The 22,865-nt window shown below is 36.1% G+C and overlaps 2 protein-coding genes across 5 annotated transcripts; both read left to right on the top strand.

The window, feature by feature from the left end:
• The first annotated feature begins 5,197 nt into the window (after positions 1 to 5,197).
• Positions 5,198 to 14,415, top strand: LOC306878265 (phospholemman-like). 4 transcript variants are annotated; one of them, XM_079430502.1, is made up of 10 exons: positions 5,230 to 5,366; positions 7,778 to 7,850; positions 9,980 to 10,031; positions 10,676 to 10,726; positions 10,825 to 10,860; positions 10,987 to 11,010; positions 11,127 to 11,201; positions 12,467 to 12,503; positions 12,610 to 12,650; positions 13,771 to 14,415. In XM_079430502.1, exons 4-10 carry the CDS (start codon positions 10,693 to 10,695, stop codon positions 13,788 to 13,790), a joined length of 267 nt encoding a protein of 88 aa, XP_079286628.1. In that variant the 5' UTR covers positions 5,230 to 5,366; positions 7,778 to 7,850; positions 9,980 to 10,031; positions 10,676 to 10,692; the 3' UTR covers positions 13,791 to 14,415. The 4 variants fall into 4 exon arrangements, with proteins under 4 accessions (XP_079286626.1, XP_079286627.1, XP_079286628.1 ...); XM_079430501.1 differs by lacking the exon at positions 9,980 to 10,031 and having other exon boundaries at positions 5,225 to 5,366; XM_079430503.1 differs by lacking the exons at positions 5,230 to 5,366; positions 9,980 to 10,031 and adding an exon at positions 6,483 to 6,579.
• A 5,852-nt stretch (positions 14,416 to 20,267) lies between these two features.
• Positions 20,268 to 22,632, top strand: LOC306878264 (synapse differentiation-inducing gene protein 1-like). The gene is made up of 2 exons (XM_079430499.1): positions 20,268 to 20,735; positions 22,108 to 22,632. The coding sequence occupies exons 1-2, from the start codon at positions 20,412 to 20,414 to the stop codon at positions 22,264 to 22,266; spliced, it is 483 nt and encodes a 160-aa protein (XP_079286625.1). The 5' UTR covers positions 20,268 to 20,411; the 3' UTR covers positions 22,267 to 22,632.
• The last annotated feature ends 233 nt before the right edge of the window (positions 22,633 to 22,865 follow it).

Genomic DNA, 22,865 nt, shown 5'->3' with positions numbered 1-22,865 from the left:
GCCTTAGGCTGGCCACAATAAAAGGCCACTTTAAAATGTGCAGTTTTACTGTATTGGGGGGTCCGAAAACCAGTCAGTATCTGGTATGACCACCATTTTCCTCACGCAGTGCAACACTTCACCTTCGCATAGAGTTGATCAGGTTGTCCACACCTCTCCAATGGCTGTACGAAGTTGCTGGATATTGGCAGGAACTGGAACATGCTGTCATATACGCCGATCCAGAGCATCCCAAACATGCTCAATGGGTGACATGTCCGATGAGTATGCTGGCCATGCAAAACTGGGATGTTTTCAGCTTCCAGGAATTGTGTACAGATCCTTGCAACATGGGGCCGTGCATTATCATGCTGCAACACGAGGTGATGGTCGTGGATGAAAGGCACAATAATGGGCCTCAGGATGTCGTCACGGTATTTCTGTGCATTCAAAATGTCATCAATAAAATGCACCTGTGTTCGTTGTCCATAACATATACCTGCCCATAGCATAACCCCACCGCCACCATGGGCCACTCAATCCACAACGTTGACATCAGCAAACCGCTTACCCACACGATGCCATACACGCTGTCTGCCATCTGCCCTGTACAGTGAAAACCGGGATTCAGCCGTGAAGAGAACACCTCTCCAAAGTGCCAGACGCCATCGAATTTGCCCACTCAAGTCGGTTACGACGACGAACTGCAGTCAGGTCGAGACCCCAATGAGGACGACGAGCATGCAGAGGAGCTTCCCTGAGACAGTTTCTACAGAAATTCTTTGGTTATGCAAACCGATTGTTGCAGCAGCTGTCCAGGTGTCTGGTCTCAGACGATCTTGGAGGTGAAGATGTGGAGGTCCTGGGCTGGTGTGTTTACACATGGTCTGCGGTTGTGAGGCCGGTTGGATGTACTGCCAAATTCTCTGAAAAGCTCAAAACTTGCGACACCTGTGGCATTGTGCTGTGTGATAAAACTGCACATTTTAGAGTGGCCTTTTATTGTGGCCTGCCTAAGGCACACCTGTGCAATAATCATGCTGTCTAATCAGCATGTTGTTATGCCACACCTGTGAGGTGGATGGATTATCTCGGCAAAGGAGAGGTGCTCACTAACACAGATTTAGACAGATTTGTGAACAATATTTGAGAGAAATAGGCCTTTTTTGTACATAGAAAAAGTCTTAGATCTTTGAGTTCAGCTCATGAAAAATGGGGGCAAAAACAAAAGTGTTGCGTTTATAATTTTGTTCAGTGTAAATATGTATTGTATAACTATTATTATCATTTTTGATATATTCCTACATTTTTTTCCTTTTTTATTTTTATTTAAAGTGAAAGAATATTTGGTGCAAATGGTTTTTGAAAATTTGTCTAAACATGAATTTTGCTGTTACCTTATTAAGGTAACATTCTAATTCAAAATCAAGTGCCAATGATGTATGTCCTTCTATAGGTTAAACCAAACAGAGAGACAGTAATGCTTTGCACCCTTCAAAGTGTTCACGTAATGTGCTCTGCCCTTCAGAATGATGCTTACTTCTGCCCACAGTGACACATTACCGGTGACTGTTGGGTAAAGGGCATCAGCTGTAGTAAAGAACATTTTAAAGGACACTGATTTGTAGGAGTACTCATGTCAGCCTCCATCTTAAACAACTTTTAAGATGTGTGTAATTCATCAACACGCAGGTCATGTTTTGGGCAAAACAGTGGACATGATGACGTGATGATGCACACACCCAAAATGCATCGATCTGATATGCTGTGCTGTGTTTATGTGTATACAGTGAGGAGGAGTTTTCTTTAAAGGTTATAGAAAAGACAGAAAGGTTGTGAGATCAGCCCACCTGAGGAGCTTCATCCAACATCTACTGCTCAGAGAGCCACCAGTTCCTCTGCTAAGGTGAGATCAGGGTTTTCTGATATATTGGATTGTGCTAAATGCGACATGGGAATGATTCAATGAAAAACTACTTCCTTTAATAGTATTTACTTATGTTGCATGCCAGTGTGGATCTTTGGAAAATCTTCATTAATGTTTGATTCATTGCCGTTTGTGATTTAATATATAATCCGAGCTCGGAGTTGTTCGTTTAAGTAAAAATTAACAGGGATTAGATAAAGATTCTGTCTCAGAATCACATCGATAGATGAAGGTGACCTCACACCTGCCATTTTGGATATGTGGACTTTTCGAGAACTGTTTTACATGAAAGTCCTGTAACTATTCCCCAGAAAGCCTTGTTTAAAAAGATAATTCATGCAAAAATTTAAATTCTGTTACCATTTACTCACCCTCAAGTTGTTCCAAGCCTTTATGAGTTTCTTTCCTCTGTTAAACACAAAAGAAGACTGTTAATAACCAAACAGTTGCTGGAGCCACTGACTTCTGGACTATGGAAAAAAAATACAATGGAAGTCAATGGCCAGCAACTGTTTGGTTATCAACAATATCCAAAATCTATGTTGTGTTCAACAGAAGAGAGAAACTCATACAGGTTTGGAACAACTTGAGGGTGAGAAAAATGTCAGAATTTTATTCAAAAATGGCATCCAGACTTCAAGGCCCATGTGTGGTCAGTGAGATCGAGAAAGCACTGAGCTACAAATCCAAAGCATTTCGAGACGATTCTATAACCAGAGGAGGTGGGAGGGCAAACTTTCCAAAACACCTCCAGGCGTTCAAGGGTACACCAGCAGTGTCCTGGAACGTGCTGCGTCCCGACTGCATCGACCCACGGTTTCTGTTTACTTTCAAAACACGAGTGCTGTTTTCTCTCAGCTGCACTTACAGCTGGAGTTTCTTACCAAACATTCCTCGTCTCACTGTTGACCTACATGGGAACGGAACATATTCCATCTAATTATATGTGCTGCAAGTAGCCAACATTATTATCAGACATTATGCTGATGTATACTGATAAATTATTTCAAAAATAAATCTGTTTAATATATTTAAGGGGGAAAATTAACAAAACCGTTTTTGTCATCAGTTGTCATCAAATTTTTGTCATCTTTTCCTCCCTCTTATGATGTTACAAACCTGTATGACTTTATTTTTTGGTGTTTTTAAAGAAATCTTGCACACTTATAATGATATAATGAATTTGATATAATCAAGATGAATTGGGGACTAGAGCTCCGAGCTCCAAAATGATGCATAAAAGCATCATAAGGTAGTCTATATGACTTGTGGATGGTTTTCTTAAGTCATATGAAAGCTTTATGTAAGAAATAGACCTAAATTTAAGTCGTCATTCACTTATAATCTACCACTTCCAAAATATAGTGTCTGATTGAGTGTGTGTGTGTGTCTTTGATCAGGAGGGGTAAAAATGAGCCAGCTCACAGAACTAGTTCTTCTTACAGGTAAGTCATGACTATTTATGTACACAGTAAAGGTCACAGACAGATCTGTGCCCTTGGGCCTGAAATGTCAAGCCTTTCTATCCACATTTACTGTATACTATGACTTAATGATTTGATGGAAGAAAAAAATAATAGCTAAATAAATAGTAAATTATTAAAAACAAAATTAAGTTCTCTTTACAATATATGTACACAGCAAGGTTTTATTTTTTAACTGAAATAGCTTATTTATTTTACAGAACAAAATATATACTTTTATTCTAAATCTTGAAGAAATGTGTTAGTTTGGTAATGTCATAAAGTAATTTCTTCTTTGTGTATGATTTTTCACAAATCTTTATTTTCATTTACAGTCGTCTTGGCGCTCTTCGGTCAAGCTGAAGCAAGTAAGTCAAAAGAGTTTGTTTTTAACAACCGTAACACTATTCAACTTTTGAGCCTATCAGTCTCATGCGTTAAGAACATTAATTTTCTGGCATCATTTTTGTCTGTTTTCAAGAGCAGTCTAACTTTGATCCTTTTTTTTGCCTTTGCAGATCCTTTCGTTTACAGTACGTACTCTGAGGCAGATGCTCAGGAGATCCTTATAATATAACATTTATTATTTTTTTATAATAAATATATAAATGTATAAATATGATAAATATAAATGTATAATAATATATCATTTATAAAATATTTTTCAGTTAGATTAAACAGTCTTAAAATGCTTCTGTTTTTAGACTATGAGGCGCTGAGGATCGGGGGTTTGATCTTCACAGCTCTGCTTGTAGCCGGAGGGGTTGGAGTTCTGTGTTGTAAGTAGCTCTGAAGTTTTACACATGCATTTTCTACCTAACAAAAACCTTATGTTTGACATTATATGCAGAAAGCGTAACAGATTGTTCTCTTCACAGGGGGGCAGTGCAAACCAAAAAGAAAGTAGGTCACCAGTTCTCACTGTCATATTCACATAAAATCATGTACATTTTGAAATCAAAATATTATTTATGATTAATAGAGAAAAATGCTATAATTACTGCATCTCTTTGACATAGGAATAATGAAGACGCAAGCAAAATTTAAAGATTGGGGACTTTCCACTGGATTTTTGACTGAGTAGAAGACTGTTTTTGTTTTCTAGAAACTGCTGATGACTAACTAACTCCACTTCTCACCTGTACTTTATTTTATGGGCGATTTTCCATTATTTCAATATTTTTCAACCATTTAATTTATGCATTAATCACAGGCCCTGCCCTAAAAACTGAGCTGCTTTGAATGTATAGAATTATTCTAGAAATTTTAGCAATCTCTCAAAGTGGCGCTTTAATAAAGATTCTCAGGTATGGGCCTGCAAAATTGCTTGTGTTGTCATTTTTTATGCCTGAATTCATTTTTTGGATGAGAGATGTTCAAACACTGGGAAGATGAAAGTCAAATGTTTTTTTTTTTTTTTCTGTTTTTTTTTTGTAGTAGGAATCAAAGTACAATCAATCAAATGCTGAAATGCATTATTAACAGAGGGAAGATTTTAAATAAATAAAAGTACTTAATTTTTTTTTTACTTGTTTCTCAATGTTGCATATACTGAAATCCAGGCATAAAATTACCAGTAACTTTTCCATTTAGTTTGCCCACATTTCCTCCAACCCTAAAACAAAACACAATACAATGTGTAGTTTAAAGTAAAATACCTGTGAAAAATCAATACTGAAAACTCCTTTACATTAACACATAATTTTACAAACTTTTCTTAGAGAGTTCTATTCCTCTACTTCTGTTGGATCATTGTGTTCACGCCCCAGCAGAATAAATTCAGTCTGAGCGTGCATGACAAACTAAAAACTATCAGAGTTGCTCTCCCAGAGAAAAGATCCTTCATTCAAAACTCAACCCACTCAGGACTGAGCCAACCTGTTGAGCGGATGGTGTAGGGTGTTGCTTTCAGTCTGTCTAGAGCAGATCTTTACGGGTGGTTCCTTCACAACCACGTTTCAAACCTCAACATTTCACTTTTTTTCTCCTTGAAAAGGGTGAGTAATCAGTTCTGATACCATTTTAATGTTTATATAGTGAAACATATGTTACTGCAGACTGATGGTCAATTTAACTGGATATTAGAATATGATAATTAGGGTATTTTAAGGTGGTTTGTGTTCATTCTTTACATGGTGTTTAATGGGGAATTTTAACATTACAACTGAAAGTACTAACAAGTATCTAATAATAATAACTTAGTATCTAATAAGTTTCTATTCTAAAAACATATATAGACAGATATGTATAATCATATATTATTAGTAGCACAGTGGTGTCCAAAATTTTGAGACCACTACTATTATGCAATTTTAGTACTATTAATACTAAATTTATTTTACAAACTACATGTTGTCAGCATAACAATATAAGAAGAAGGTTTTTTGAGGAACCCAAAATGCTTCTTCTATTGCATTGCTGCAAAACCCATTTTTGGAAGCTTTATTTTTAAGAGTGTAGATCTTGGAGGCTAAATCATGAGCTGGCTGTGTATAAAACATGGATGAAATCCAGTCCTTCAATGAAGTAAACACATCTAACATGGTGTTTAAAGTTTGAGATGCACCATGACGGCCCAACATCTGTCTCAACGCGTGTTTTGTTTGGTTAAGCTCTTAACTTTTATAATCAGAGTCCAGCGTTCCAGTTTTCCATGACAAAATAGAAAAAGTGAAGTGTGAAAGGGATACATTTAGATTGTCATGGCCATGTCTTAGCTAAAAATGGGCCAAGATTTAAGTATTGGCATGATCTACTAATGTTTTTGTTAGCTGAAGGGAGCACAAAGACAGCACTACTTTAACCACCGGAACGGGCGGAATTGTGGTTTTTGGAACGATCATTAATTTTAACAGAATGTCTTGTTCCTTCCTGCGTCACTCTGAGCACATGGAGCTGAAGAGCTGAAATAAACTTCTTATATATTGAAGAGTTTTCTGAATAAGTGAATCTGTGAAAACACTGCTGAACTAGAAGGTTTTACTTTTACACATTTTAAAGTGCTTGTGTTACTAAAGGGCATCTGTCAGCGTGTTTGTGCTGGAGTGTATAACCATACAATACTTCAAAGTTCACAGCCTGTTCTCAGGGGTGGAATTTTGTTCCTAATATAGCTGCAGTCTGGATTCCTGTGTACATGGCTTGCATCCTTTGTGTGCCATGTGATTGTGTCAAGTTGTCTTATATGGAGTTGGGGTGTTTGGAAAAAAAGTAGGTGAGAAAAAAAGTGACTTAACTACACTGCACTGGCCACTCACTTTCTCTCACACGCACACACACACACACACACACATGTCGGTTTTTGTGGTTTATGGGGACTCTCCATAGGCGTAATGGTTTTTATACTGAACAAACTATGTGTGCTATTGCCCTACACCTAAACTTAGCCCTCACAGGAGACTTTGTGCATTTTTAGATTTTCAAAAAAACACTGTTTAGTATGTTTTTTAAGCCTTTTGAATTATGGGGACATAGGCAGTGTCCTCATAAACCACCTTCATATTGTCATACCTCTGTCATACCCATGTCATTATACAAATTTGTGTCCTCATAAACCACATAAACATGCACACACACTCACACACCCACACACACACACACACACTCACACACATAATATCCCCCTTAGTACATGATTTATTATTATTATTTTACAGTTTAATTTGACTGAGTGAAAACTCGCCATTTAGCTACGTTATATAGCCTCAATACATTGCGATACAAATAACTTGACTTTGGTCAAAAAACCAGTAGACATGACCTAAATATATAAAAGACTATAATTAGGAGAGAGAAGTGTAGGACTGGCATTAAGTGTCTGTTTATTAATTTAAGTTTTCTAGTAAACTATCATCCAGACAGAGATGTTTTTTGCACCTTATTCAACTCACCATAGATGCTAGGGGTGCCAGGATGTTGCAAAGGTGTTTTGAATGATGTTTAGCAGGTTGCCATGTTAGTTGCTAGGTGGTCTCTAGGGTGTTCGGGGTGGTTGCTAGGTGGTTACCTACTGGAGCAAGTCAAAAGCACACAATCATAAGTTAGATCACTTAAAAATAGTGGAACACCTTAACTCCTGAACACCTGAAACTCATTCATTGCATTTGTGTCATGTTTTCCATAACTGTCTAAAAATGCCTAAATAAAGACATATTTATTCAAGTAGGACAATTAATAAATTAACAATTTTCAGTAAAATATCAAAATTAAGTAAATACACTTTCTTTAAACAAGAAAAAATAAATATGTCAGTGGGGTACAATAATCTTGTTTTCTCTTAGAATTATGTTTATTTTACTTACCCCAATTACATTTTTTTCTTGTAAGAATAAACTCACCTGATGCATTTTAGAAGTTTGTACTGGAAAACAAGACAAAAGTAAAACTGTTTTTTTTTTTTTTTTTTCAGTGCACAACAAACCTCACAATAGGATTAGGGGTTTGGAAATCACTATGTGAAATTGAAACCAGACACAATACAGGTATTCAGACTAAAGTATTGACTTTGCTCAGACACTCAGGGTTAGCAATATTCCTCAGATGTCTTGTTTAAATATCTCATTTCCTGAGTGAGGATTTCATTTTGCAAGTGAGGAGCAAAAAGGGCTAAGAGACAGTATTGTTAGTAGAATGAACTATGGCAACAGTAAAGAAAGAAACAAGGCATTACACTGAAAAGGAGAGGGTCGGATTGTAATGTGAGACGAGGAAGTGATGTTAAACACTAGGACACAATTCCTCATTCTTTCTCATGACTCACACACACACACACACACACACACACACACACTGGCAAGCCAACGTGACCGTGCCCTATCACAAGACTTTCATTATTTTCTCCATGCACCCTGGGTGATTCTGCCTGGCAGGAGTTGCCAAAACGTCCAGACTGTCCAAGCCGAAAACAACACTCTCTCCTTTTCTCTCAGCTCTTTGTCCAGTATCATGATTTAAAAAGCGTTTCAAACAGTTGTAAACAGACAGCTTCGCTTGCCAGATTCTTGGCAGAGTTATCTTTGCACTGCTTGGTACTGGATAAAGAACTATGATTCTGTTATTTAATTTATTGTCATGTAATAGACATTACAGGAAGTTATGAGCGTGTGTAGCCTATGAATTTTTTGTTTTAATCTCTTGGAAAAATAAGTTTCAAACAATAGACTGATGTCTTTCAGTAATCAGTTTTTTTATATAGGCCTATTGCTCCAAAAAGTAATGTCTTATTTTTACGCTAGAAAACTTACTCGTGCTGATGTTAAACAAACATGGTTGCGAGTAATATTTAGTTTATACAACAGTTAATCTTCTCACATTTTAGACAATATTGATAGGTTGTCTGCTTTGTTTTTGAATGACTCGGTTGAGAATGATTGCTAATAATACCCAAATTACAGTCACTTGAAGTCACCTGATGGTTATGCAACTTCCAGAAACAGTCACTATTATAAAAACACTAAAGGCCCAAACTGTCTGTCTCGAACAAGAAAACAACTATGCAACTGTGACCATAGTTGTGACACAGCAGTTCCTTTCGTTTTTTGAACGAATCAGTTGAAAATGATTGAATGACTCACTCACAATAAACAAGAGACTGTCACACGTCGCCATTTAGACTTGCAGACAATAAACATCGCCGCAAAAAGGGACAAAAAATGAACATAAAAGTAGGCCTACAGTTTATAACTATATCTGAAATCTGAATTTTACTATGCATAGACATCACACAGGTTGAAGATTCTTTAAAAATCCTCTGTTTGTGTTACACTGACAAATAACAGCCTAAATGTTTGGAACCATATTTGAGAATGAGTAAATTCTGACAGAATTGGAGCACTGCTCCTTTAATAAACATGGATGCACCATCAGACAAGCACCTGTTTGCAAATTTCGTGTTCTGCAAGTAGAATCTAATTTGACTTGATTTACATAAACAAACTGCTCAGGCTTCCGCGCTTAATCAAATGAAGTTTGCCTATTATATGAATAAACTGAATCCATAAAATATTTAATGACACTCAAAAAAAATGTGGCATGAGTGTACAGGAAGGAGGAAATTAGATCATTCATGGTCATGATAATAGGGTATAAAACAGACACGGGGATTTATTAAACCTCTCTGAAAAGCTGTAGATTAACCACTGCCTTGTTCACTGCTCACGCTGACTGAGGCTGCTCTGATGAAAGGTCTGAAATACTGGACTTTATTTTGTCTCAGCATGTCTCTGGTGAGCCCATTATTTTTCCCCTTCTCTGCCACCATGGTTGGAAGCTGAAGGTGGAGATCGTTACATCATCTCGTGCTGGTAGGGATGGGCACAGCATTCCCTCTGGTCTCTCAGAGACGAAATGGAAAATCCCAGCTAAGCTAAAATGGTGCCAGCATGTTTCCACAGTGCCCTTTTAATTACGATGTAGACATAAGTCAGCATCTGTCATGTCACGTAAACCCCTAGCACTTTGAGAATGTCCTCAAAGGTCGTCTTTTATATGAAAGGGTTTAGTGTCTTTATGCGTTTCCTGGCAGTTGTTTTGTTTGGTGTGTGAAGGTTTGGTTGCTGAGATGTTCCAGGCCTTTGTTGAAATTTGATCCAGGTCTGCTTTGTGTTCTCAGAGCTGCTATTTGTTGCTCCAGTATATTTAATCAGATCAGATGCATTGGCAAGGTTTGTGATCATTTGATTTACCCCATTTTTGTTGATGTGAAGCTGGCCGAGGACAATAATTCAGGCATTAAGGGGATTCATGTTATATTTTGAGCATAATGGATTAGAGTGGATTGCAAAGTATAATGGGAATTAGCTCTTAACAGATACATGATCTGCTTTTCAATCCTAACAGTATTATTTTCCTTGAAAAAGCTCACATTAACAATCCATTTTACATTAGTCAATCTCACTTATGTCAGAGAGAAAAAAGGATATCCAGTGAGAAAATAAAAATGTCGGGAGGAGCTTTTGAAAAATGAATGGATCATAAAGTCCACTGTCTGGAGTGGAGAAATAAAAAAAAAAAAGAGGGCTTGGTGACATCAGCAAAACGGAAAGTCGTTTGAGAGGTGGAATAATTTATTACTTTTTGATTAAAGCAACTGTATGTAGTTTTGTGACTTTGGAGCCCCCTACACTATGTAATTATAGTGGATAGCCGCTGCACATGTGCATTTGTTGCTGCCATACAGCAAAACCAAACATGCACAATAAGACCTACAACATGCATTAAGATATTAAATAGGAAACATTTTTGATTTAACAGAGCATGTGCATCTATGTTATTATTTTTTCATGGCAAACCTAATTTTGTATTGCAGGTTAAATCCACACTGTCATGATGAAGACTTTGGCACTAGTTTTCTTGACACGTAAGTTTTGCACCAATATATATAAATAACAGCAGGCAGTTTAACTGTGAACACACACTAATATACTATGTTGCTAATATACTATATTTATTTTGTAGTTTTGTCCCTTGTGTTGGCTGAAGGTCAGCAGACAAGTAAGAGATTTCAAATAAAAAAAAATTCTGTTCTTCTTTCTTTTTCTGTTTTCATCCTTGTTATAAAATATTATTACACAATGTTACATGCATTTTTTAATGCTTTTTCTGGTTTGGACTTTGCAGCAAAGGATGACCCCTTCTCTTTTGGTTAGTTGCACACATCTTATAATTTGAGCCTACCATCCATAATCCATCATAAGGTGTTCTCAAGATCATCTTTCAAATTTTCTTTGATTGTTCTGTCTCATTCTGTCTCACACCAGATTATCACAGACTTCGGGTCGGAGGTCTGATCTTGGCAGCAGTTCTATGTCTGATTGGCATCACTATTCTTTTAAGTGAGTGTGTTATTGACTTTTTAAATTTGACAAATTTCAGATTTGATCTGTGTTCAGACAAGCTGAGTAACATACTGTATATCTAGACTATATAAAGTGTAGTGATATAGGCTATACTGCATTATCTAGGTCGTTGGTTCGAGTCTCAGGTCCAGCAGGGATTGTAGGTGGGGGAGTGAATAACCAACACTCTCTCCACCCTCAATACCACGACTGAGCTGAGACCCTTGAGCAAGTCACCGAGCCCCAACTGCTCCCTGGGTGCCGCAGCATTAGCTGCCCACTACTCTGGGTGTATGTTCACTACTGTGTGCATGTTGGATGGGTTAAATGCAGAGCACAAATTTCGAGTATGGATCACCATACTTGGCCACACACCACTTCCCCTTTCCCTTTTTTACTAAATTTAATTAACTAAATTGTTACATAGTTCCACCAATATGTGGCGACAAGAGAGTGTTTTGTGTATTGTGAGTGAGTTATTCTAGTTTTCAACTACTGTGATTCATTTAGTTCAGTCTATAATAGTCTATAATAGTGAGTCATTGAATCCTTCAGGATCATTATAACACAAAACACTGCTAATCTGTCTTGGACTGGTTCTCTTTTGTTTAGAACTTCTTAATTTTTATTTATTTTAACACGCAATATTGTGTCTAAAATGTAAGTTACTTAATATTGAATCATTCAACCAATTTCACAGAATCATTAAAAAAAAAAACACCACTATTGTGTGTTGCAGCAAGTCTTTTTGGCTTCGTTTAGAACTATTTAACTATTTTTATTCATTTTAACCGGCAATACTGCATCATGCAATATCATCATCTAATATAATCATATAATCATGCAAGTTAGGCACTCTTTGAATCATTCAGCCAATTTCAGTGAGAAACAAAACACCATTATTGTGTCTCTTGCAGCGTTTCTGTTTTGGCATTTTTTTTTTTTTTTAGAACTGTTTATAACTATTTTTATTTATTTTAACATATCAATAAAATAAAATGTAACTCACTTAGTATTAACTTGTTTTATTGTTTAATTAGATCTATTTGAACCATCGACGGCAGATCTGTGGAAAGCACACATTATTTATGTTATAATCTGTCAAACTGACAATATTCAGACATGCTGATATATACAGTACAGCCATAACTTTTGCTCGTGCGCTTATATTCATGTTTTCCCTTTTGCATTTTGAGGTTAAATGTGACCTTGACATATTTTTGATTCTCTCTGTTTAAAAACATCCTTTGCCATTATTACAGGTGGACACTGCAGATGCAAGTTCAAGCAAGACAAGAGGTATAAAGAGTATATATTTTTAACTTTTACATTATTTCGTTTTACTTTTATGTACATAAAAGTATAGAGATTGTGTAGCTCTAACAGCACAGCTCTCTTTTGACAGGAGGACAGGAAGTAACGCTCAAGCGATGCTCAACGACACAGGTTTGACCGCCTTCATCTACCTGTGCAGTTTACAACCAATAAACCAGTAACATGAAGACAGTGCTGGTATAAATCAGCACTCTCGCCTCAAGTTCCCTTATAAAACACGTCACTGTAACCCTGTGTGGTGTGATGGCTGTGTGGAATCCATCTGCTAATTATTGCTGTGCCAGTGCCCCGTGATGGGATACAGTGGGTCTGTGCTCAGTGGTGGGCCCGTATGGCCCGTCTCCACAGCACCACTCACATGGTTTCCAGGATGAGTCATACTTTCTCCCTTGGGTGTATTTACACTCCATGATCCCTGAGGGTGGGGTTGGAGAAACAGGATACAAAGTGTGCTATGTAAATATTTTATTATATATTCAGTATCTCATTGTTTATAGTAAAGAATAAAGGAATTCGAATTGAATTAAAACATTTCTTGTAACTGGGGTTTAAATTATTCAAAGGGGTGTCAAATTTTCCTTTTGAGATGAAATAATTCATTGTCCAATGGACACATGCTGTAACTTTCAGACCTTGAAATTTTCCATTGAATTTTATTTTAATTAAGAATAAAAATTATATATTTTGTAGTTCTGCAACTTTCTGATATCAGACAGATAACCTAGCATGAACAAATTAAATTAGGAATTAGGACATTGTGACATAAATATAAGTAATACAAATTTTATATTATAAGTGGATATTAAGGGAAAAATTAAATAATTTAAATTACTTTTTATTCCGTTTTATTCACAGATAAATATCATATATTTAATGCAAAAGTGAAAAATATTATATTAAAATATTTAATAAAATCATTTATTTATAAATACATTTACAAATAAAATATAATATAATAAAATATAAAATTAAATATAATAATAATATTAATATTTTGTAATAATATTAATAATACAAAAGTGGAAAATTTATTTTAAAACATGATTAAATAAATATGATAATAAAGATAAGATTTTATATAGATTATTTATATTCATTTAAATAAAGATTATTTTTAAAGCCATATGAAAAATACAAAAATATGACCCCACTTGATACATTGTTGTGTTTCATATCATGAACATGTAAAATCTGTTATATATTTTTAAATGTGATATTACTTTGTTTTCAGCAAAGGCCAGTGAATGCTAAATACCTGCTGACCTGACCTGAACCGATCAGAGGAGACGGTCCGGCTTTATCCCATGTGCTGGTTTATCAGAGGAACCATTTCTCTTTTAAGACGAGGAACCTGATACGAATGTTTTCTGTGTTTTCACTGCCTGTCTGCTCCAGAGGAGGAAGGTGAAAATCCATATACCAATTTTTATGCCAGATGTGTCTTTTTAATATCAAAAATTTGAATGTAAATTGTTTTATATCCTGTCAGCAATTGTATTAAATTATGTTGGATGTAGGTATGCAAGGGAAGGCTTTCAATGGCAGTGTACTGAATCAGTCTATATGGAAACCTGTAACCAAAAGTTACTGTAAGCTCTAGTCGTGAATTCATACAATATACACTGTTGCATTCTACGTGAAGTAGTTTACTGTTCAGACTTGCTTTGGTGTTGAGTAACTAGTTATAAAAAGACATGAAAAGATCACACTATCATATTTACATTGCGATATTGTCATGTGCTTGATTTATTTTCATTTCCAGCCTATTCATCACAGACATGCTAGTAGTATTAAGAGTTTCGTTTTATCCGTCATGTGAAAATTGTCAGTATCAGTCAAACATACACTAAAATAAACTAAAAGACACTAAAAAACACCTGTATCAATGTTTCCTGTTCTCTGTCTCCAGCTGACACCCTGCTGTTTCTCAAAGCCTTTAGATGAGCACGAGATTTGTTTGGATTTTGCGTGATTAAGGCAAGCATTAGACAATGTAGCTATAGCCTTTGACTTGTTACTTTTCACATCCTTTTCATGCATGTGAAATGTTTTTAAGAAGCTATTCAGCTGAAGCTAGATAACACAGTGGAAAATTAAATGTGACTGGGAGAATGATGGGGAAAAAATCAACTACAAAGTCCAACATTTACTCAACAGCACCCTCTACTCAATAATATTTTTAGGCATTACACAGGAACTGTTATCAGAATACAATTGTCAGTCCTGTTTGCAATGTGAAATACAGTTATATATATATATATATATATATATATATATATATATATAAACTGTATTCACTGTATTATTTCAACTATTGTTTACTAAGGTTTTTTAATGGTTTTACATTTCATTTATATTTAAATTTTAGTTACTATAATAACTCTGGCTGTAAGAACAGAACTTACAAAGTTTAAAAAATTTTTTTTCATACCATTGAAAGAAGATAATCTTGATGCTATTAATCATACTTGTATTTTAATTTTTTTTTGCAAAAATGTTTTTGATCTTTTTGCAAACATTGAGACGTTGCATGGTTGGAAAAAGTAAAAAAAAAAAAAAAAAAAAAAAGAGAGAGTGAAAGTACTGGAAATTGCCTAAAATACTTAGTAGTTTTGTATAAAGGTTTTTGCAGTTTAAATTATGATTGCTTATATTGTTGTGGTGAACCATAACTTTGCTGGTCTGTTTATCTGAGTGCATAACCTGAATGCAGTCTACTGTATGCAAGCACACTCTCATTGTCATGAGGTGGTTTTGGTTAGGTGTCTTAGAAATGAAACCTCAGGTTTACCACTTCACTGTCATAAGAAAATCTAGAATCATCTTCCATTTTCTTCAAAGACGTCACAAAGGAAGTGGAGGATATTGTGGACTTTCCAAAGAAATGAGCTTGAAAAGATTATTCATTTTTTAGAAGGTCTGATGACTAACTGAGATTTCTGTGGTGGCTTAATGGAAAATTATGAAGCAAAATCAGTTGAAAACTACTATTCAAAATGCACTATAAATTTCACAGCGAGCATTGTTGAAATTGTAAACGCCAGAGGGTGGCTTGTGCAGGAGTACTGTGTGGTTAAACGAAAAACTAGGCTACTTCTCATTTACTGAGCAAAGTCTCACAGTATTTTATCTGAAAAACAAAGAGCCTCATCTAAAGAAGTAGGGTGGAGGCAGGGACGGATTATGCCGCAGAGGTGCCCTGGGCACGGACTGATTATAGGCCCCCCTCAGTTCAAATTGCGGTCATTTCAAACATTTCAAGATTTTAAATAGCAATGGATTCTATCTACACTAAGTGAAAATAGCAGTATTTTTAGCGATATGTTATTTACACTAAGTGCACGTTTCAGCGATAACTCATCTGGACGCCTCTTATTGGCCATTGTACTCATAAACTCAACAGAATCATGTGTGATTGGTTATAATGAGCAGCGCTGTAGAAAAACGCGGATGTCTCTGACTCCGTCTCAGACAGCGAAGTTGAGCGAACAAAGATTTTAATTTAGCAGCTGATGATGTGCCACACTGAATGATCCAAGCACGTGTGATCGTTTATTAAATATAAAAAATATTACTCAGCTTTTTTTTTTTTTTTTTTTCTTTTGGAAGCTGCATTCAAAATCCAGAGTGATTTTACCATCCCTTTTGCTCATTCTGGATGAGTACAGTTCTTGGAGAGTGGGGAGGTGATTCGTGGAGGTGACCAATGATTCGCTCAGCAGTCCGAACTACCCTCCGTAGTCTTCTGAGGTCAGATTTGGTAGCTGAGCTGAACCAGACAGTTATTGAAGTGCAGAGGATGGATTCAATGATGGCGGAGTAGAACTGTTTCAGTAAGTCCTGTGGCAGGTTGAACTTCCTCAGCTGGCGAAGAAAGTAAAACCTCTGCTGGGCCTTTCTGACAATGTTGTCTATGTGAATATCCCACTTCAGGTCCTGGGAGACGGTGGTGCCCAGGAATCTGAATGACTCCACTGCAGTCACAGTGCGGTTCATGATGGTGAGTGGAGAGAGAGCAAGGGGGTTTCTCCTGAAGTCCACAATCATCTCCACAGTTTTGAGCGTGTTAAGCTCCAGTTTGTTAAGACTGCACCAGACAGCCAGCTCCTTAACCTCTGTTTCTTCTGTTTCTTTTGTCAATAAACTATTGCAATTAACTTATAAACTGCAATTTTATAATACTTGAGAAAATGTGAATGTGCATTAATTCATCCCCCTCTCAAAAAACTGATTTAGTATTCATCAAAATGAAATAAACTGTAAAATGCAAACTCAGAATATGACGCAAACCTGCAATAATTAAATATGTTAAACAACACAAATGTATCTAATCCCATTTTATTAACCAATGTCTTTGCTGCTGACCTTTGATGATCCAGTTCAACCATACTAATAAGCAAAAATGACTTTAGATAAACTAACAATTGTGCTTCATTGTTTTTTTTATTGCTGAAGAGCGTTGAACCTTTTTCTCCTGCGTTCTACTGTACAGACGTGAATTTACTTTTCCTACAGCCTGAGGTTTATTCATTACACTTTTTGGTGTGAAAGGGCTTTTTCATTTACTATAAATAGAACGTCTTATATTAATTAAACTAAGTATAATTCGATCCATCTCAACGTATGTGGAGAGAAATTAAAACTTAATAATTTAGACAACAGAATTCTGTGGTTTACGGTGTCAAAGGCCTTCCTGAAGTCAAGAAACACAGCCCCGGCGACCCCTCCTTTATCTAATAGAGACTTAACTTTTTCAGTGAAATAGCAATTTGCCATCTCAGTTGAGTAGTTTGCTCTGAAGCCAAATAGCATTGGATGTAAAACAAAATAGCTATTATTCAAATAATTAGTGATTTGTGCAGCCACCAATTTCTCTGCAACCTTTGAGACTATAGGTAAAATACTAATAGGTCTGTAATTACTAGCAGAGTGAGGATCACAACTTTTGAATATAGGCACAATAACAGATGACTTCCAAGCACATGGGAACATCCCCTAAGAAACTGAAAGATTGATCATTTTAGTGATAGGATTAACTAACGACTCACTAAGCTTTTTAAGCATTTCCACATCCATACCAAATATATCCTTTGCTCTGGATGGTTTAAGAGATGTAATTGTTCTTATGACGTCTAATTCAGAGACTGTTCAGAGGCTTGTTCACCTGTATTAACTGGATAAATTTCTGTATACTTATATATTCTGTATACTGAAAAACATTGTGTAATTGTGACTATATGGCCTTTGAAACGCCCTTTTATTTTTCAAACTCAAACACTTTTTGGTCCAAAATTTATAAATATTTTTAGAATGCTTCATAAAGATCAAGTTATATATACATACTCAAGGTATACGTCCAAGATTGTGGGTCAAAAGAGGTATTAATAAGGTTGTAGCAGTTCACCTCTTGCTACTTTAAGTCTTGCTACTCTGTGTGTCTGTTTGGGATGTGCCGCTGTTAATTTCTCCAGAGCTGTATGTATTCATTTATTTACCATTTATTGATTGTACTTTTCTTCTCTTTGCACAGAAACCATTTCTTCTTTAGCAGGAAGGTTGTGCATACTATTGCAAACATGTTCATGGGGAAGTAGGTTCAAAGTAGATAAATACACCATAAAAACGTTTGGTGTCAGGAAGTTTTTATTTTTTTACGAAATATTAATTTAAAACATTTCTTATTTGTATTGTTGGTATTTATTATTTTGTGGACACTTTTTTCATGATTCTTTGATGAATAGAAGGTTCAAAACAACATAATTTATTTAAAATAGAAATCTTTTTGCAATTTTAATGCTACAAATGTCAAAACTGTCACTTTTTTTATTAAATGAATGTATCCTTGCTGAATAAGGAATTTTCCAAGCTTTTTAAGCTTCCTCAAGATAACAAACTATTGTGTTTTGTTCATACTAATAAATAAATAATAAAATAAGCATTATGTAATAGGCCTGAGAATATTTCTGAGTACACGGCAGTTTACTTATCTGCACTGGTGCTGTGATATTGATCATTATATACAATGAGGATCCACAGAAAGTTGTGGTTGCCATGAAGGTCAAATACAAGCAAGCAGATCTTCAGCCTGAATTAATCCAAGCCACAAAACCCTTCTTTTTCGTGTTTCTTGCAATGCATCAAGTCATGTGCATGCTTTGGAAAGTCCTGCAGTGCAGCATTGAAAACCACAGTGCTGATGGCATTTAAGGAAGCTAACTTCAAACCAGCATTTGCTTGCTGTAATCTTCAGAACAGTTTGCAGCATTGAGACTCTCTAGAATGTCAAATATTTTTTACAATTCATGATGATTACTTTGTTGGATCTGTTCCAAACCCTGGAGCTGCATTTTTTTAAAGTTTTGTAATGCAAACAGTTTTGCTTGACATTCTGCAGAGTGTTTTCATACTTGCTGAAGGTAGTGACTTAAAAGCAGTTTGACCACTAGCAAGCAGGCACTGTACATAACTGTCCAATCATGATGTGCAAGAAGCATGGGATCCACAGCGAACGGTCTAAGAAATGCATATAATGCATGGGGACCGTAAAAAGCAAGTCAACAAGAAAAGATAAAACCTGGACATTTTAGGCAATTTAGAATCCCGACCAGAACATGGAAATAAAATGACATGTGGTCACTCTAATGTAGCCTAGAGAATTTTATTAATTTTTTTTATAAGATTTTCTTATCTGACAAATGTCACCCAATCTAACACTCACTGTACGCGTTCATCTAATAGCTGGCTTCATCAAGCTTTACCACAGAGTCTTTGTTCACATATAATAGTGTATGTGTTGTGTTGAAAACAAATGGATCAAGCACTGGTTATCATTTCAACTGAGCAGCAAGAGCATCAATCTAGTTCGCAAGCACTGTGCCATAATCATAGATCTGGTCCAGCTTGTTCTGTCATGCTGCACGGTTTAATCAAGTAGCGTTGTTTCATCACATGGCTTTTGATGTTTGTTTCCCTTGTGCTCCAGTAATGCCAAGGTGATTAAAAGATACCTGGCTGTAACTGTAATTTTAAACAAGTACAAAGACATTGCATTGCTCATACATTTTTGAGAGACACAGCACAGAACCTGGACACTAGTGCTTCAATTTGCCAATAAATCTAGGCCTACTTCTTGTACTCCACAACCAATCAACAGTCCCCTCATATCTCGGGCCCTGGGGCATACACCCCGCCTAGCCCTTATGTTAATCCTGCCCTGGGAGGATGTAATTATTAATATTTCCCTTTAAAGCATTTTGTTAGCTCTAATTTTTGACCAATAGTTGCTTTTTTAAGATCAGAGAGACAATGTTAAAAAATAAAAATCTTAAAAAATAATACATTTAAAAAATAAATAGTTTATAAACCACTCATTTTACTGTCTAACATTAAGTCTTCCCTTAAAAAACCCCACATGAATTTCACGTTTTCCACATGTGATCATGCCCACATGCTTTCTGAAACTGTAAGTGAGCCTGGTTTTGATTACCAACCAGCAATATAACTTACACTCACAATGTTTAGATTTGATGATTATTTGAGCGAAAAGATCGTTGTTAATAAATAGTTACAAATATAATAAAAGTTGCTTTAAATGTATTTGCATATTTAATAATTCATATTTTTCAACAAATAACACCAGATAACAAGGACAAGGGAACTAAATCTGACACACCTGCTGTCACTTCCTGAAACGCCATCGCTCCACCTACAATCCACCTCCCATTCGATTCCCATAAATCTCCTCGTGACCATAATAACATCCAAGGTTCGTGACCGGAAAAACTTGATTCCTCTAAGCCAGAGTCTACAAAGGTGTGCCTTCTCTGTATAGCACAAAGAAGATAAGACCGTCTAAATTTACCAAACAGAACAATGGAGCCCCAAGAAGACTGGAATGCGTCAGAGAAAGCCAAGCTGTTGCAGCCTGGGCCACCACCATACCAGGACCATTTTAGACAGCCTCCTCCAGGGAACTTCCAGAGCACTTCTGGCTATCAAGCCCAGCAATATGGAGCTTCAGGGCCATACGGCCAAGGACCGTATCCAGGACATGCTGCGGTCACTGTGCAACCTGCAGTTTATGTGACCACCACTCCACTGGTGTATCCACTGCCAGATTACCTGGGCTACTCCATCTTTACCATGCTGTGCTGCTGCTTACCTCTGGGCATCGCTGCACTGGTTTTCTCTTGCAATGTAAGCATTGGTTCATTTCTTAACCTATTTTCGAATGGTTTATTTGTGTCATACAAATAATATACACAAACCTTGTTAAATCATAAAATTCAAATGTCTGTAGTTAAACCTTTATTAATTAAATCGTAACTGTTTTTGTTTTGTAAAGGTCTATTAATCTTTTCCCCAAAAATCACTTTAATTTCAAGACAAAGTTCACCCTAAAATGATGTCGTCATTTAGGCTACTCCCCCCTCCAAACTCGTATGACTTTCCTTCTTCTTTGGACCATAAAATGTCTTTATTTTTGTCCAGCATGTAGGCGAGTAAATGATCACATTCAAAATAGCATGTTTATATTTGGTTTAAATATGTAACAAATATTTTAAACAAAAGAGAGCAAAGCGTAAGAGTTCAGTTCTGATCACATGACTGTGAGCTTTCAAAACAAAAGTTCACGAGTGTAACTTCCTCATAACGAACACGCTTGGATGAAGATGATTTGACTTTCTAAATTTACCTAATTTTCTAAACAGATGCATGCCTCCATTTTAACAAACATCTTTTGTTCCTGTAAGTGGTGTGAATTTATTGAGAGAGTTATGGCAGTACAGAATGTCCCAGTTTAACCTTTGCTTTGTGCACATCTATGAACTTTCTCTGTGAAGTTACTGAAGTCAAGTCACCGTTATTTATATAGAGCTTTTAACAATACAGATTGTGTCAAAGCACTTAACAGTATCAAATTGGAGGATAGAGTGTCAGTAATGTATAAAAATAAGATTAAAGTTCAGAGATGTCATGGTCTAGCTCAGTTTAGTTTAAATAGTCTCTGCTAAATCAAATTGACGATAATCACTAGAAATTAAGTGTCTCCAACTGACTAAGCCAGAGGCGTCAGCGGCAAGGAACCAAAACTCCTTCTGTGACAGAATGCAGAAAAAAACCTTGGGAGAAACCAGGCTCTGTTGGGGGCCAGTTCTCCTCTGGCCTGGAGATAAGCAGCATATTTTTGTTGGTCTGCAATATGCTATAGTTCACTGTATAAGAATTAAAGACACTAAACGAGTTCAGATAAAAAATACAATACATGATGGTTCAGATAAAGGAAATGAACCCATTTCGGGATGTAACACATACATGCAAATAAGTCTTGATCCTTTGAACTTGCCCTGTGTTTCCATTGTTGCATAAGAGGTCACAATGGGATCATAAAAGCTGGTGTATCATTTTGAAATAGCATCTGTTAAAACATTTGATTTATGAAGAATCATGTGAAACACGGTGCAGGTCACATCATAGCTTTACTACTACAATGTAAAAACTACAAAGCACACTTGGTAAAAAAAACAGAAGTGGAATAACTGACATTGTTTCACATTTATTTTCACAGACTCGGAATGCCAACATGTCTGGACAACAACAGTTAGCAGAAAGCAGCTCCAAAATGGCGTTCACTCTTAACAATATTGCTCTTGGTATTGGCATAGTCATCTTGGTGTTGTATGTCACTCTCATCATTGTCAACAGTAAAAACCAATCAAATCCATAACTGTTCAGGACATCAGAGTTGGACACCAGGAATGGGAAGATAAAGGGCTCTCCAAAAAAATTGTGACAAGTATAATTTTTAATGAATTTGCAGTTTCATCTGAAATATTAAGTCTGTTTGATCTCTAGTGTAAAATTATATGCAGCTAAAACATGCTTTATAGTTGATTATCCTATGTTTCATAACCATGCTGTGACTATCAATGCCTTTTGATTATGCATTAAAACTTGCTCTTTTTCTTTTTATAACCATTTATGTTCTCACCTGAGCACTCTCCATTCATATTTCCGAACAAATCACTCTTTTAAGCCATCTCTTGTGAGTGAATCAAAAATAAAGACTGAATAAATCTGACTCATTGAACGCAACACTTTGGTCATGTCTAAAAAGCTTACCTTTGGTTTAGCACCCGTCCTTCAGATGACTGTTACTGTGTGTTAGTGAAGAGTCCCATCTGTAACTCCAAAATAATGTCAAAGGAGTAGATAAAGAGACCACAAGGTTCTTGACTGGACCAGATCATTTATCTGGGCATCAATAGCAGGAGACTCAAGACAACGTTAATAAATAAATGGCACTTTTATTCTTATACAATAATA

The sequence above is a fragment of the Barbus barbus genome (assembly GCF_936440315.1).
Source record: "Barbus barbus genome assembly, chromosome: 12".
In the NCBI taxonomy this organism is placed as follows: Eukaryota; Metazoa; Chordata; class Actinopteri; order Cypriniformes; family Cyprinidae; genus Barbus; species Barbus barbus.
This window is presented reverse-complemented; position numbering and strand designations above follow the sequence as displayed.

Excerpts from the sequence above, each read along its gene's own strand:
- LOC306878265 (XM_079430500.1), top strand. The coding sequence starts at position 10,693 with ATGATGAAGACTTTGGCACTAGTTTTCTTGACAC. Across the intron at positions 10,727-10,824 it reads GGCACTAGTTTTCTTGACAC|TTTTGTCCCTTGTGTTGGCT; the intron begins GTAAGTTTTGCA and ends TTTATTTTGTAG. Across the intron at positions 12,651-13,770 it reads AGCGATGCTCAACGACACAG|CAAAGGCCAGTGAATGCTAA; the intron begins GTTTGACCGCCT and ends CTTTGTTTTCAG.
- LOC306878264 (XM_079430499.1), top strand. The coding sequence starts at position 20,412 with ATGGAGCCCCAAGAAGACTGGAATGCGTCAGAGAAAGCCAAGCTGTTG. Across the intron at positions 20,736-22,107 it reads CACTGGTTTTCTCTTGCAAT|ACTCGGAATGCCAACATGTC; the intron begins GTAAGCATTGGT and ends TTATTTTCACAG.